Source organism: Aphelocoma coerulescens, chromosome 2, assembly GCF_041296385.1.
Source record: "Aphelocoma coerulescens isolate FSJ_1873_10779 chromosome 2, UR_Acoe_1.0, whole genome shotgun sequence".
Lineage (NCBI taxonomy): Eukaryota > Metazoa > Chordata > Aves > Passeriformes > Corvidae > Aphelocoma > Aphelocoma coerulescens.
This window is the reverse complement of record NC_091015.1, coordinates 151,700,330-151,717,928: the sequence shown is the minus strand read 5'-3', so window position 1 is coordinate 151,717,928 and position 17,599 is coordinate 151,700,330. Positions and strand designations below refer to the sequence as shown.

At 38.3% G+C, this 17,599-nt stretch overlaps 1 protein-coding gene across 3 annotated transcripts in view; it reads left to right on the top strand.

Annotated features, from left to right (window-relative positions):
- CSMD3 (CUB and Sushi multiple domains 3) overlaps window positions 1–17,599 on the top strand; it is a 613,476-nt gene that overhangs the window by 462,183 nt on the left and 133,694 nt on the right. For all 3 annotated transcript variants that reach the window (XM_069006042.1, XM_069006041.1, XM_069006040.1), the window contains one exon: window positions 6,733–6,849. In XM_069006042.1, the coding sequence (XP_068862143.1) occupies window positions 6,733–6,849 (117 nt within the window). The remainder of the gene's footprint in view (window positions 1–6,732; window positions 6,850–17,599) is intronic.

The following is a 17,599-nucleotide window of genomic DNA, read 5'->3' as shown; positions in this document are numbered from 1 at the left end:
GTTGTATTGAAAATCTATCTTTGATCTGTTAAGTTTTTCTGCAACAGTTGCTAGCTGCTTTTGATCTTGCATTTCTACATTTGCAATCTAAAAATTTCAACATAGAATTTCTCTGGGATTTTTAGTTTGGGTTTGGTGGGGTATTTTTTGGTTATTATTTTGGATTTTTGGGTATTTTTTGTTGTTTTGTTTGTTTGTTTGTTTATGAGATAATGCCATAATTTCCCCAGTTTCTGTTAATGATTCAGGGCCTGCTTTAGTAAATGTCTAAATTACTGAGGGGATTTTGCCTCTGTTTTAACTAACCACATCCAAATACTTTTACATATATTGGCCTGAGTTTCTCTCTCATTTTTTACATCAGTTTTGATGGCATAGTTAAACTCTGTTGTGAAGACTGAAGAGACCACAGTATGGAAATCTTCTATATTCTTCATTATATTTTTTTCTTTTATACTGCTTTTCAACCTTATGATGTTGCACTGTCTCTCTCTCTGTATTTTTTGGTGTCTTTTTTATTTTTGATGTATTTCTGCTTTACCAAGTAGCAACTAAAATATACATTTCTGTATCAGATTTTCTTTTATATATTTATTGTATTTTCAAAGCAGCTTTAGGTGCTTCATCAGCTTCATATTTACAGACTGATATCCACAATAAACATACCTTTAATTTGGAACTTCAGAATAAATATCTACCATTTTTATATATTAAAGTGTCCTCTGCATGACTTTTAAAATTATTTTATATCTAGGAGGTGATATATCAGTCACTATATTTGTTTTCTTTTTACCTATAACCACTTCAAGAAATCATTGCAACTGAAAATCTTGTAATTGGACTAAAAAGGATAAAAGGAATGATATTGTATTACATGAGATTAGGAAAAAGAGCATCCCATGATTTAATGTATGTGGAAGTTTGGGCGGGTATACAGTTAATTTTCTTCACAGTAGCTAGTAGGGCTTATTTTGGATTTTTGCTGAAAAAAAAACCAAAACCAGAGGGTTTTCATTATTGCTGAGCAGTGTCTACACAGAGTCAAGGCCTTTGCTGTTCCTCATACCATCCCACCAGTGAACAGGCTGGAGGGGCGTGAGAAGCTGGGAGGTGACACACCTGGGACAGCTGATCCCAAATGACAAAAGGGACATTCCATGCCTTATGGCATCATGTTCAGCAATAATATAAGGGGACAGTTGGCCTGGGGCCACTGATCAGTAACTAGCAAGATACTGGCTGCTTGATGGTGAGCAAGTGTTTTCATTTGCATTACTTGTTTTTTGTGGATTACATTTCTCTGTTATTTTCCTTTTCTTTCCAATTCCCAGTTTCACCCTTTCAATTCTCACTCCCCCAACAGGAGAGATGAGCAAGCAGGACTGTGTGGTGTTTAGTTTCCAGCTGGGGTTGAACAAAGATAATATATTAAATTTTATAAACATAAATCATGTCGCTATGTAATTATTTTTTGGAACCTACTCATTTAGATGAATTGAATACTAGGTATCTTAGACTGGATTTTGAAACAGTGACCCGTTAGATAAAAAGTCAGTATCCCATTACCAGTTCTTCAAGGAACTTTTCCCTCCTTTTTCAGACTGTATGCACAGTTTTTCTTATTTTTTGATTGTATTTGTACCTGTGTAATGAAATTTATCTGCATTACATAAAGCCATATTGTGCCATTCATTTTTAAGCAGTATTTCCCATTAATTCCATTGAGAACTGCTGCTTAAAAATGGATGGTGCAATATGGCACTTAAATCTGCAAATACAATTAAATTATATTAGATCTTAGCTGTAGGAGCTAGAAAGTAGGTGATCTGAAAGCAGGAATAGGATTTAAAAACTTCAAGCTGCATAAAACAATATTTGATAGCAAAAATATTATTTTTTTTTAAATGTTAAGAAATTTGACATTGATTCTTACCCTTATGTAGTACATTCTTCACTTTTTTCCTAATAAACTTTCACCTCGTGCATCCTTTCTTTTGGTTAAACTGCAAAGGCCTGATGGAAAATGTATCAGCAATAAGCACATGACTGGGGAATTTAACCCTGTATTGTTTTGCTGGAGGCACAGGAAACTTGACTTTATAGTGGTAGTTAGGCATAGATTACAAGAATCTGTTGTTCTGCTGGGTGATTTTCCCTGTGTGGTTTTCAACTACATTTCTTTTACAACTACTGAACGCTGAAATTTGTGAAAAGGTGTCACTCTGATGGTAATGCATTTTATATTGTATTCTCTACTTACTAATACACTGCCATAATGAGGTAGAATGTAGTTCTTTGACAAAGGTACGTGAATACTAATGATCAAGGTGGGTAATCTTCCAGAAAAATACTAGCCAATTTACATACAGAATAGGTGATACTTCGTTGTTTTTTGATCGGGTTTTTCAAGGGCTACAGGGGATGCTATTTTACAAGGCAAGATGCCATTAAAGTTCCGCACACACACGGTAACTTCTTGCCATTAATGCTGAAAATGTTTCAAGGAAATAGTGTAGTGAGCAATGCATCAACACACTGATCATTATCACACTCTTACCATACTCAAGTCCCTTGCTTTCCTAGTAGTGCTTCATTGCTAACCCTGAAAAGCAGGACAAGGACAGCATACTGCATAACATTTTTGTGAATAAACTAGAATAAGTTAGAGCATAAATAAATACATAAGGGAATACAGTATTTCAGAGTCTAAGCAAACATTATTAAAAAATAATGAAATACTATTGGAGAATTACATTAGAAATACCACTTGTCTCCTGAGGGTTTTTTTTGCTGGTTGGTTGGTTTGTTGGTTTATTTTATTCTGCAGGATGTTTTACATTCCCAAGGGAATGATTCTCAGCATTTGTTGCATTTTTTTGTTTGTTTAAAAATTTATATTTGGGGTGTGAAGGGTTTGCTAGATTTTTTACTAGAGGTAGACTTTTCAATGCAGAGAATAATAATTAGACAAGTTGATTTTTACAACTTATAAGTCTTTGACTTTGTATTCATAAGGAAACAAAAAAAATCCTTGCACTATGAAACTGGAACAAAGGCAATGAGACATACTTAGTTGAATTAAGCATAAGTGAAAGTCAATGGCTAGCATGGTAGTAGTGGAACTTTTACATCCATCCAAGCAACTTGGTGCTAGCTGTTTTCTGGGGGCAAAAATATATTACATATTTGCATCAAGTTAATGTTTTCAATTCACTCTATCTATGGTTTCATGTCCATCTTTGATTTCTGAGCATTAATATTCAGTGACGGTCAGGGTAGAATCTTCTCTTCTTGAAACTTTTTGGCATTTTAAATTAAACATTTCCCAAAATGCAAGGAAGGAAATATAATCAGCGAAGTCTATGAGTTTACAAAAATATCAATCAAACCACTTTCTCCTCCCTGATGCATTCAGAAATGTCTTGGTGGACCGTCTGGCTGCTATAAGAGCTAAATGATTTACTGACTAATGATTTATGAAATTTAGCATTTTCGCAGCTTGTAAAGGTCAGCTGGTCACGTATTAAACCAACTTCCCTTTACACTAGTTGTTTTTGAGACCCAGGTATGTGAATTCTTCTGAAGATAGAATCATTACAGAAGCAGTTGGAAAATAAGGGACACAATAAGGGAAAAGGTAGACTCAGAAAATGCAGAGTGAAAAAGTCCAGAATGAGAAGACCAAGGACAGAAATTCAGGGAAAGAAGTACTCAACACAGGTATTTTGTTCTTGCTGCTGATTAAGTGTTGCATATGTCAGAGTGACAAATAGTTCATGTCTAATGCCAGTCTGTACTGAGTACATTGTAGCAAAGGCTGCAGACAACTCTTGTTGAAAGACTTTGCACCTAAAAGATCCTCACTGGAAATCCTGCTTCAGACTTGTCCTGTTTCTCTTCTCCCCTTGTGTGAGCAGATATATGCCAGCTTGTCTTGTGTGAACATATATATCCCCATTATAAATCCAGTGCAGATGTATGTTGCTTTCATGGAGTTCAGTGCTTGGGAAAATTTTTAGATGTTTCAGTTAATCTGTCATATAAACATTTTAATTATCAACTGTAAAAGAAAATGGTATTATATTCACCTTTTAGAGACTTGGAAGTTATTTTAACCATAATTCAGTATTTAGGAGAACTCTTGGATTTTTGAAGGTGCTAGAATTTTTTCTTTTTTAATTTGCAAAAAATTTTGGGTTTAATCACCTTTAGAGATTTATAATCATTTGTCAATTGAATTATTTTGTGACTTTTTTTAGTACCAGCTGTCATAAACACTACTTTTCAAGTATCATGACATATTTTGTCTAGATCTATACATAGGAAAATATATTTTGCTCTGGTTTAAGCATACTAGTGCAAGAGCCCTTTTTTACAATTAAGATAATGCCTTTACTAATTGCATAACCTGTAAGAATAAAAAAGAATCAGGGTATAAAAACCCTTTATTTTTCTTTATAGGTAAAGGTCCACTGTATGCTGAGGACTATATTTAGCTCATAATTTTATTTTAGGTATTGTTTTTGAGTACTAAGACTTCAAGTTTCATTAAGGGTGCAATTCTCTTCCTTTTTGTGTCGATGCAATTGACTTTAGTGTAACTGTAGTTTTACCCTAAATTTGCACATTATTTATATCTGCTGATTAGGAACGTATAATAATGATATGAGTGCTGAAGTGGGACAGTGATACTGGTCTTTGTTGCTTAATTATTCAACTCACAAACAGTAAAGAGGGAAATGGAGTTAGGGATAAGTTATTTTGGCAATCTTATTTCTTTTATTTTAATGCTTTTGTTGCTTATATTCTTCCATATTCTTTTCTGTTTCATCCAAAATCTGGAACAGAAAATCTTGAATACTTACAAGCTGGTAAGCAGATCTGTTTTTATCACAAATATTCACCACATTTAAATAGTGAAGATTTTTTACTTTGTGTTTTTCCAATAACTCAAGGCAAATAAGTCTCTGCAAATGAAGCTCACTCAAGACACTTACTACTTCTTGGAAAAAGTCCCAATAGTTCTATTATCAAAATACATTTTCACAAGAAATCGTGAATTTCTGATGTTTCACATGGTGGTGGATTGAGGGAAGGCCCTGAGATTATTCTTTTAGCCACAGAGAACAACCCTCCATGTGTATGTGGTAGTTGGTGCTTACTCTGTGTGTCAGGGCGTGTGCCCATCCTGTGTATGAGCATCACCCAGACCGCGTCCTGGTCTGGGTCCTGACGGGTTTGCTTAGCTCTGATATATGTGCCACATCTTCCACACGCATACACGTGCACAAGCAAAAGTCAAGACCCTTCTGTTGACATATTTCAAATACCATGACTTTCACACCAGCCCATTAAATCATTTCCAAATTGTGTATGCAAACTGGAGCAATAGGTGCCATCTGCTCCTGTTTCAGGTACACAGTCTGTCAAACTCTGTAGTTACACCCTACTGAAAGGAATCCATGCTAATGCAAATTGCAGAAATCTCAAAATGATGAGGCCCACTTGCTACATTTTAAAGATGTGTTCTTTTCATGGTATACTCCACCAAATATTTTGTGTGAATTAAGTAAAAGTAGTTTTAAAATATACGATTTGTAGCTACACTAATAAATATCTTGTATTTAGTATGACAAGCACTGAGATAGTCTTCTGAAATAATAGGAGGAAAACCATCTTTTTTTATTTAATACAATTCATGACTTACTAATGTTTTGATAAAATACCACAAAAACACCCAGATGTGTTTAGCAAATGAAACATTGAGTACTGCTTCATTTATTCATTCATGTCTTAACAGGAAATATATTTGTTAAATAGACAAGTTAGCACTAAACTCATCAAAAATGTTTTATAGTCCAAAAGAGAAAAAATATTCTAAAGAGATGCCATAGTCTTGAAAATTGGTTAGGGTAAAATCTAAATTTAAGCCCTAAATTACTAAGTCTGTGTGAGAAGCAGGTAATAACATAGGAAACCACTAACACTGAATAATGGTTCATATATATGGACCTGTATATCTGATAAAAAAAATAAAGAAATAACACTGTTTCTTGCTTGACAGTTTTGAATAATGCCAAATACTAAGTTTTGTTGTAAACCTTAGAAAAATAAATTATTGTGGTAAAAAGGATTTGTATCTATCTGCCATTTTATCAAGTGTTATAGCTGTGGTAGCATAAACATGGTGTTTCTGTGATAAAGAAAAGTATGTGCTCATAACTTTATATATATAAAGTTATAAATAACTGAGATATAAGTAAGTGGTACATCATGTTCAGTCAAGAAATCCTGACTTTCTTATTTCAGGAGTTGCAGACATTGTTTTGCATTATGAGTCTATTGGCATGAGTTAGAATTTACTAGCGTGCAAAAGGGCTGTATAATCTATGCTCTTATCATAGTATAAAGCATCATATGAATGAATAATAGATTTGTATTCTGTAAATAATAGCATACTGCATCTAAACCACATCATTATTTTTATTAAGATGGCTTATAAATTGTAAAGAAAAAAAAATTGATCTGGAAAACTGCAGAGTGCCATTAATTCTCTTTTGATATATGAGAAAATTGCACATACTCAGTATGTCACAGGATGTACAAATTTAATCCAGTGTTGAAGTGCAATAAAATTTCCTGTAATAGCATGTACCAACATACAACAAATCATTTTAAACTTATTTTTTAATGATATTACATTTTTTAAAAATTACTATCTTCACTTTCTAGCACCCTGTGGAAGCCGATCAACAGGTTCTGAGGGGACTGTATTATCACCAAACTACCCCAAGAATTACAGTGTTGGTCACAACTGTATTTACTCTATCACTGTTCCTAAGGAATTTGGTAAGTATGTCTGGTCTCATTCACATCTTTTTGTTGCTTGGATACTTTCAGCAATTCTGGATGATTTGTATGGTTGCTTTTACATAAAAAATAGTAATGTGAAAAAGCTGTTTTAAGCTGATACTTCTATTAACACTTTTATCAATTTATAGTGCATTATTTTCTCAAAATCCTTACATTTGTCTTTATCTTTTGAAATTAGTGTTCACTATTTTTGTTTCACTGTGATTACTAACATGTAACTTAGAATATTACTGTGATGCTAACCAAATATATTAGCGGTACCACTTCAGGTTTCTTTTCACCCAAGGTGAGGTGCCTACGCTCTAGAAAGTTAAGCATAGCTCCAGTAAGTCCAGATAAGCAGGGGAAGCAATGTTTATCTTAAATATTTGGTACTGTTTCTTTTTTAACCCTTGGCTTCTCTGCATCATGAGGCAATGGCATAGTCTTTACTGACAAATGAAATTAGAGCAGCATGTGACTGCTTGTTTTTTGTAGATTCTCTGAACCGCCATCAAAACTTCACTGCCATGCTAACATTTTTTCTGTTGACTGGACAAATATTTTAATAACATCCTCTGTCCCATACAAAGACAGGGCTTTTACAGCACTGTTTTATCTCCCTGGATTTATGAATTATTTTATCTCACTTTATTATTAAACAATGTCTATGATAACAGCTGATGGTTTGTTGTTCACTTCTACTTCTTGGTAAACAGTATGCCACATATTGAGTATCATTTAAGCTTTAAATATCTATACTTTAGATTTATGTTTGGATAAGCAGGACTTCATTCTGACCCATGGCTCACCTTTCAGTTTGTCAAATAAGAGGTGCCTGGGGATGGGGATGGGTATTTATTAACCTTCCTTCATGTCGATTCTGAAAATATCTTACCCAAATTAAAGACAGTGCTTCAGCTGCAATGTGTCCATCTGCCATACTCATGATATCTGGACTCCCTCAATATCCAATTACCTTGTTCTTGTGTATAGTGTAGAGGTGCATAGACTACTACAAAATAAAAAGGTTTTTAAAAGTATTGGCTCCTAAGTCATGCTAATCTCTCCTTATTCCTCAAATATTAAGAAAAAATTAAACACATTTGTACAATTCTTGATTTATTTCTAGCTGTTAGAAGCATGTGCTATTGACACAGCTAATTGTTTTTAGATAAACTGTAAATTTTATATCTTTCCATTTTCATCAAATCTGAAGTTACTGATTTGATATCAGTACACTGATACGTCTTAATCTATGAAACAGATATCACCATGTAAAACCTTAACATTACTACAGTAAATTATTTAAAATGTTAATTCTTTGTACTTCATATTTTTGACATTCTGGTTTGAAATGTAGTTTTGTGATTTCCAGAAAGAAAGCCAGATTTCCCAAAACAACACATGGAAATGGGGAAAATCCTACTGCTCTGCATAGTTATTTGGAATAATTTGAGAAATAGTTGTTTTCTTATCTACTAAGCATGATAGTAACAGTGTTAAGGAATTCTGTTTGACCGTTTCACAGTGATTAGACAAAAAAACCTCTGATGCAAAAAAATGGTTTCGATATGCTTAACCTTAGCATACAAGGATTTGGTGACACATTGCGGAATATAAATATGATAGGATATCTAAACTTTTTTTATGTCCTACCTTGGGATAGACCTTTACTTTTTTTTCTTGTATTTAAATAGTGTATTTTGACAATTAGTTCAGGTACCTGTAGAGTATACCATGGATCTTATTTGATCCATTGTTCTCTGCATGCAGAAAACAAAAATGCCTGTGTGTTGAAAGAGAAAGGTAGAAAACACATCTGGTAGTAACCACTCAAAAAGAGGATGACATGACACATTGAAACAAATGCTAAAACAAATATTTCCATTTTAGCTGCTTTTTCTGATGATACTCCTACAGTAATAGGAAGCAGAATTCCTTGAACCCAAAAGCTCAGATTTTAAAATCTGACTGTTTCTTTGAATTGTACACTAGTGAACAATTTTTTTGCAAGTTATTAATATAGATTTTTTCCTGACCTGTGCTCTTCCTCTAATCTATCATTACTAAAATTATTCCAGTAAAAACTATTAAGAAAGGTAAAGTAATTTTGACAATTGATTTAACTGAAGTTTTTTACATTCAATAAAATTATTTGTCTTGGTCTAAAATTTTACCATATGAGTAATGAGTGTTTTATCTAATAGCTTTTATCTGTCACTCATCAAAATTTATTTAAGTAGAGTTGCAGAGAAGAATAGCCATAAAATTGTAATTCTGAGCTTTTTCAGATCAATTTTAGGCAGTAGGAACTTTGTTCCTGTAACCTGGGTCCTGACAGATGACATTGCATTAAGAAAAGAGTCTCCACTTGCAATGCTTGATATGTAGGGATCACTCACTGACAAGATGGTTACAAAAAAAATCGGGACTTTGTGGAAAAATACACCAAATTTCACATTCAATTCACTTGGTAATATACATCACATCATGTAGATTTGCCCGAGATGATTCACAACAACAAAGAGTCAAAATAACCTTTTTGAGAATGAAGGGATACTCCAGCAAAGCTGCTGAGATTAAGATAATTTAAAAGTAATTTTCCTAAAGAAAACAGCAACAAATCTGTAACCATCTCTATGGCTCCAACTTTCAATGTGAAAAACAGCAATCAAGTATTTGCTGAATGGAAACTCTTCAAGAACTGTTTTGGCATCTGATACAGTAAATGAGAACTTATAACAAAGAACAGTTAGAGAAAAAAAAGTGAAAACCTGGTTGTCACGTTTTTGTTGTTCGGTAACATGTCGCTTCCAAAAGCGCCTCCAAGAAAGCCTCTTGGTGCAGCCAGCACACTTGCACACACATGCCAGATAGCCAGCTAAAACAGTGTGCTAGTTTGAAAGCAAACCAGTGGGAGGCACCAAGTCAGAATAACAATTTAATGGAAATTAAAGAAAAGGAAAAGAAAGTAAAAGAAAACACTGACAGAGTCAAGATACAACCTGAGTCCCTGTTAGGCAGGGTGGTGGTAGCAGTCTGGTAGAATGGTGGCTGCAGTCCTCTGAAGCGGTAATCCTGTAGCAGAAGGGGTCTGCTCTTCCTCAGAAAGTCCAATGGTGGCTGTGTAGCTCCTGTCCTCTGGAAATCCAGTGGAAAGAGTGTCCCTGGTGTTCAGCGTCCCAGATTATATCCACGATGGGATGCCTGGTTCCTCCCTCTGGGTGGAGCATCTCACAATGGGATAATGTCATGAGGCCAAGTGTTGATTAGGCTCATTAACGGAAGATATTCCGGAGGGAGTTATCTCTGAGTCATGCGGCAGGACAATGATGGGCCATTAACAGAAAGATAGTCTGGGGGGAGAAGGCAAGGAAACACTGCCCCACCTGATTTCCACAGCTCATGAGGATGGTAATAGAATACACCTCAACCCAGGACAAACAGTCCGACGGTGAATGAACAGGAAGAGTTTTTGCATAGGGTTTTACAGGAGAGATTTGATGCATCCGCACTCATGCAAGGGTTCAGAGAAGTCCCGGAGCAGAGCAGTGGGGGGTCCAGGGTAAGAGAACTAATCGAGGAACCCTGAGGACGTATCAGGTAATAACGGTTGTGGCGGCCAACGGAGCCAACCAGGGGAGCAGAACTGGGGTACATGAACATAACAGAACAAAGCATTCTGGGGAAGCTTTTCAGTCACCACAAGCTGGAAAGGAGCCTAGGACTTATCCCACCGTAGGACTCCTTTCGTTCCTTGTCCAGCAGGCCCACTGGCCTCCACAACTCCCCCTTCTACATCAATTAAAAGGACTTTTCCTAGGGATCTCAAAATCAAAGGTTTTAAGCAGCTGAACACACATAAACAACAAAAACGATTAAAAGAATCCATAACACAACTTTGAACAGGGAAGCTAAGCACTTAGCGAGTCCCCAGTGTCTCAGCAAGTCTTCAAACCACTCAGGTGGTTTTTCTTTCTAAGTCTTTCATCTTTTGGATGCTGGCATGGATGCTTTCACTATATGTTCTCTTTGGGCTGCACTACCAACCAAGCATTCACAGCCAATGTTGTCAAGAGCATCCAGAAAGGTGGTGAGGCAGGTGCTGGGCATCATGGTGTTAGGTGTGGGTACGGGCTCAGGTAGCTGCTTCTATAGGGGTTTTTAAACAATATTCTTAAAAAAAATTTGCAAAATTTCAGGAAGGGGGCTTTCTTTCCCCTCCCTCTTTTCATTTCCCTTTATTAATTAAAAGCTTGGGAAAAAGGGAGTGGTAGTAAGGTGACAGGGGTATGGGGTTACATGCCTGAGGAAGTGGTAATGAGGAGTAAATAAAAGGGGAGTGCAATACAACAGAAAGTATCCCAATAGGGGTATTGGGGAGCGTGGCTGTGGGAAGGGCAAAGCAGAGAGGTGGAGGTAGGGAATATTAGCTGGTGGGAAAGCAACAGGAGGATGAAAGGGGTAGGAATTGCAATAATGAAGGCAATTTGGGAAAGACTTAAGGAGGCACCACAACGGGTTAAACTTACTGGTCGATGTCCTGGTTGAAGTTCTGGTGACAGGATGGCAGGTCGATGTATATAATGGAGATCTGCACTGTCTCTGGGCTGCATTTCTTTGGTCTTTAGGTGGTTCTCTGTCGGTTTCAGGTGCGGTTGTGTCCATGGGGGCAGTGTTTGCTGGGCCGGTGTAAGGCTTGAAGTTCTTTCTTGGAAACTACTTTGGGATTGCAGGGATGCACAGGGTGGAAAACGCCAGGAGGAAGTGTCAGATGGTATCTTTGGCCTTGTCTCTTGAGTTGGCCGAGGCAAACACTGCTCCGGAAAAGGTGTAGCGCAAGGCTGTCCCGAGCTCTGCTGGGCATTTCTTTAATGCTGCTGGTGGTGGTGTGGGCACCCTACAGATCAATGGGAGTCTTTGCCTACACGGTGTTTTAGGCAGTCTTTTATAAAACGTCCAGGCTTTCTACAGTTAAAACATCTCCGCTTATCCCTTGATGATGCCACTAGGGCTTCAGCCACCCCTCTTGAGACCACTGTTGCTATTATGTGTTCAGTGATGTCAGGTTGGCACAGACTTCCATCATTTGGTCTATTATAGGTTTAGGGTAAAGAGGGAGGGCCCTTAAAATTTTCTTACATTCTAAATTTGAGTTGGTCATTACCAGACTACGTAAAATCTCTTTGTGGGCTTCTGCATTCTCAACTTGTCTCTCAATAGAACTCTTTAGACAATCAATGAATTTAATAAACGACTCTTCTGGGCCTTGTCTAACATCTGAAAAGTTCAGGGTGGGAGTGGCATCATCTGCGACCTGGAGCAGTGCTGCCTCTGTTACTTTTAACGTCTCCTAGGACAGTCTCGGGGATGATTTGAGTCTGGTCCTGGGGGCGCTCAAAGTCACCTTCTCCGCTCAGATGCTTGGCTGTCAAATGAGCTCTAGTACGGTCTCTTTGACATGTTTGTAGAAGCTGTCTTGTCTTTTCCATATCCATTCCCACTGCATATATTCTGTGGGGGAGAGAAGACATGACATAATGTTTTTAATATCATGGGGCACTAGGGTGAAAGTGGAGAGAGAGTGGCTTGGAGCAAGTTTTTAAAGTAGGGCGACTCCTGCCCATATTCCTTAGCAACCTTGCAAAGGTCTTTGGTTTCTCTGTAGGGAATTGGCTCCCATATTCTTTTAATTGTGGGTCTCCCCCACCTCCCTTTTGTTAAAACGACTGGGAAGACTGAAATCTTTTGGGCCAATTCCCAGTCTCCCTCTCGGGTGGCTTCTCTCTGTGTTTGTGTCCAGCGATCGTTGGGCTCTGAGTCAGAGTCTGTGATGCTGCTGTCATCTTCTGAAAAGGAGGACCAGTTTTCCCTCGGGCAAGCCGTGGCAGCCTGGAGCTGAACGGCGGGGGGAAAAGCATGACAGCTTTTGGATGCTGGCACTGCCCAAACCAGGCTGGGGGCGGGAGTCACGGAGGACCAGGAGTGCTGTGCGGGAGCGGGGGGCACATCCCGATGCAGAATGCAGCAGGCTGCCCGGCTCTGCCACTGCGGCCCGGCGGGAGCTGGGGCCTCTCCCACTGGGCCGGCGCCGCTCCCACTTTGGGGCGAGGGAGCTGGTGGGGAGGGGCTGGCCAGGAGCGGCAGCGGGAATGGGGGACGCATAGTGCGCGATGAGGTGTACAGGAGAGGGGGGTCGCGATATTGTGAAATAGCCGGCACGGCATGGCTGACGCCATGTTGGGACATAGCTTGGAAAGTGGGTACAGGTGAGAGACTTGGGGAAGAGCTGGGGATAGCGTGACTGGTGCCACCTTGGGAAGGGGAAGCGCCAGAAGACGGCAGCAGCCTCACACCCCTGGGCGAGATCCGTCCCTCGATTCCCTCCAAGGCAGGGAAAGGGAGTCAGGAGTACAGGGAGAGAAACACGGCGAGGGGGTTCTTCTAGTGGGGATACCATTTCCCGAACACTCCTCAATGTCTTTAACGCGTTTAACAATCGTTGCAAATAAAGGATAAAACTTTCCCACCGATAAGTCCCATCTCGATTGCAGAACACCCACCTTTGTCTTAACTTGATCCCAAAAGTCTTTAGAAAGGAGTGAGTCCCGCGAAATGTAAGGAAAGTTCTTAAACAGCCAGTGAACTAAATGCTTCAGCTCCCCCCTTGAAAAACAGCAATTTCCCCAAACAAGAGCTGATTTGATTTAAATATAAACGTCCTGCTGGGAGTGGGTCAGTTTAGGCTCCCATCTCCCCTCTTCTTAACAGTAGAGAGAAAAAGAATAAAAGGAAAAGAGAGAAAAGTGACTTAGTATCTCTCTCACTAAACTCTGGGATCAAAGAAAACGCTCAGGGGACCTCCCTGTGGTAGCGCACGGTTCGCTGCTGCGGACGCTGGAGGAGCGGTGTGGAGCGGCGGACGAGGCGGCGCCGCGTGGGAACCTCATGGCAGAGCAGCGCGGGGCTGGGTCTGCACCCCCGGCTCTATGCTGGAGAGCACTGCCTGGACTGTGACCTGCTGCCTATTCTTGGAGCGGGAGCCGGGCGGCACTCAGCCTCTTCCTGCTTCCCCACCGCTGGCCGCTGCCGCTGCTGGTGGGCCTGGGGGAACGAGAAAGTGCCGCCACTGCCCCTACGGCGCGGCCAGCGGCGGGCGGCTCCCCAGAGCAGCAGGGGCGGGAGGCGCAGGCACTGCTGCTGCTTCTGTAGCAGCTGTTTCACCGGCTCTGACTGCTCCTGTAATCTTCGTCTTCGGTGAAGCGGCTGTGCCAAACGCGAACTTCCAGGAGTGCAGGCTGTTAGAGACGCTTCCAGGGGTGTTCCAAGGAAGTCCATGTTCGAGCGGCATTCGTCGCGTTTTTGTTGTTCAGTAACATGTTGCGACCCTTCCAAAAGCGCCTCCAAGAAAGCCTCTAGGTGCAGCCAGCACACTTGCACACACACGCCAGATAGCCAGCTAAAACAGTCCGACGGTGAATGAACAGGAAGAGTTTTCGCACAGGGTTTTACAGGAGAGATTTAATGCATCTGCACTCATGCAAGGGTTCAGAGAAGTCCCGGAGCAGAGCAGTGGGGGGTCCAGGGTAAGAGAACTAATCGAGGAACCCTGAGGACGTATCAGGTAATAACGGTTGTGGCGGCCAACGGAGCCAACCAGGGGAGCAGAACTGGGGTACATGAACATAACAGAACAAAGCATTCTGGGGAAGCTTTTCAGTCACCACAAGCTGGAAAGGAGCCTAGGACTTATCCCACCGTAGGACTCCTTTCGTTCCTTGTCCAGCAGGCCCACTGGCCTCCACACCTGGTCAATATAGACAAAACCCACAAACAATGTAATAGCATATTCAGTGTGTAGAAGGGAACTCATTGGCCTGGATTAGTTTTTGATGGACTGAAAAGAAAACCTATTTCATATGCAGCTTCTCACGTTCGCAAGTCAAAAATTCGTTGGAAGAGTCATTTCAATGTGGACTTTTTCCCAGTGTTTCATTATTCTGTCATGCAGAATCACAGTTGTAATATTTCATAACATGACACTTTTAAGCTACAAGATAAATGATTCACAAAAGCACATAGTGTGCCACAGGCAAAATCTTTTGTAAACATGGAAGACTCAGCTTCTCTGACATGCTCCCACTGATATTTTAAAGTGGTGTAATGATTGTTAATTGTTCAACCCTGAAGTACAGCTTTAGTTGCAATTAAAATGCAGATGTTTGAGATTTTTTTTTTTTTTTCCCTGATGGACATGACCTAGTTTGTATGCTCTGCTCTATATAATGGTGTCATCTATTCTTCTTCTTAAAATAATGTTTTTAACAGTAAAACAGATTTTATATCGGCCAGCCTTAGCAAATGGCTTTCCTTTTTCTTAGAGCAAAAAGATAGATTGAACATACACAGTAAGGTATATGTGTGGCTTTGACCTATGCTATCAGAAAATAAGTATATATTCTCAGTTGCCATCAAAAATTATGAAATTTAAATCAGAAATATCTTTTCTTACCAAGAAGCTAGAAAATTAATTGGGACAATGTCTGGTTTCCATGGAAACATTTGCTTTACATCTACAGGAAAATATAATACTAGAAAAACTGCAAGAATTTTATTGATAAGAATGACATTTTGGGACAAGATTTCTTAGAATTTTGGCAATGAAGGTAGATCCAGTAAACAGGGAAATTAAGTTCCACTATTCTCTTCAGTTCTTGAATAATTGGCTTATATTCACAGATATATTTATGCCATTTTGAGCTTTTGATTATGTTTTTTCTTGAATTTCTAGGAGATAGTCCTGAGTTATTCAATATTAGCAACATTGAAAAGAAAGAACCAAACAGCTGAACTTTGGGGTTATTGTTATTGTTACTATTATTAATAATATCCTTGAAAGAATAATTTTTTGCTAATTACTGGAAGATAAACTTAGATTTTATTCTGCCAGTGAACATACACATTGAGCAAACAATAGTGTCAACATGTGTTTTCTGTTAGACAGCTCACTGCATCTGGAATTGTTAGACACCTTAACAGTCGTGTCACAGTAAAGTTATTTCAGTACTGTTTGATTTGATTTCAAACTCAGTTTACATTTGGAAAGAAAAAGATAGGCAAGGACAGATCATAAGTAGCAGAATGTGCCAAATGACAACCTCACATCAAGAGGGAATGAGAACCAAATGGTATTTATGATAATACTTAGCTGCATTACAGTAAAACATTTGCTTTAATAACTTGAATCCATCATCACTGCTTTTTACACCTTAATGTAATTTAAGAAACATGGCAGATGCATATGGACTGACATTTTTAAAATGTGGAGGATTTAACTCTCCATCTCAAGTTAAAATGGATGGAAATGTCTGGCTGAATAGCTAGCATCAATATTTTTAAACATAATCTAAACAATTATTGAATTAAGCAATAGTTTGCTGATGGGGAGATAGAAATGAAAGAGTATGATGGAAAATATCAAAATGCCGCCATAGGCAGGAATCTGATTCTGCTCCTATCCTCTTTTTTATACAAGCAACCACTTCAAAGTCTGTGAGACTGCACTGTTCAAACAATGATTACTTGTCAACAAGATGGAGCAAAACCACATAGACTGCTCCAAATACTTGAGTGTCCAACTGTGTAAAGGTTCAAGACAGTATTTCAGAAGAAAGAGACAGTGATCCAGCTTGTACTATGTATTTTATAAAAAGTAAGTCAGCTCACCTTTCCTTCCCAACAAGAGAATGACTTCAAATCAAAATGACTTCCAAGAAAAGTAACCATTTATTTATTTCCACTTTTTTTTTTTTTGGTAGCCATAGAACGACTTTTTTAAGACAAAGTCTTCTTCTATTTTTTTGTATTTCTTCACAAAATTTTTGCCTGAAAGCATAAAAACTGACTCTATCACAAGGCACTTCATATAAAACTTAAAAACATTTGTAAAACATTGTATCACTTAATCCAGAAATTTAATGAAATCCAGTTTAGTTGAGGATAAAAACTAGTTAGATTAGGAGTCTGGTAATTCAGTTTTTTAGTTTGTTTTCTCATTTTTCTAAAGTACAGAGTGAACATAATGGAAACCTGAGGATGCACATACAAGTATTTATTGTTAAAAATTGGAAGAAGTACCTGCTGTGTAATACCAGTAGATGATAGAAAATTCAGACCTCAACCTTTTTTTTTGGCATTCTTTTAACTCTGTTGCCATGTTGTCATTTCTCTTAACACCATTCTGTTACTGCAATATTTTCAAAGAATCTTGTAGTAGTATCTGAAAACATCAGAATGATTCTTAGTAATCTTAAATCTTAGTAATCTTAATCTTAGTAATTCTTAAAACTGACCTTTAAGAGCTCAGCATTAAAAAGTTTATAGCAGTCCTTTTCTCAGTTTTCTCCAGTCAGCTAAGTAAGTTTCATTCAAAAGTACATAAGCAGGAGTTTCATCTATGATAGACTTCAGCAACCCTGGCCAGGACTGGGAGATCATTGTGCAAAGGATATCAGGCAGACACAGTTTTCATTCCAGCGATAATAAGCTTAATAAAGGTAATATTTATATGTAATATTTAATCACAATTGCTGAAGTAATTCTTTGTAATGATGTATTATCATTATGGAAACACTCACAACATTGGTGTAAATGCTGCTTTGTTAATGTAGTTCATTGCCAGAATTATTTTTATTTTAAAGTTCTCTGAGTAGACTTAACATGGTAGGTATATGTCTTTTCATAT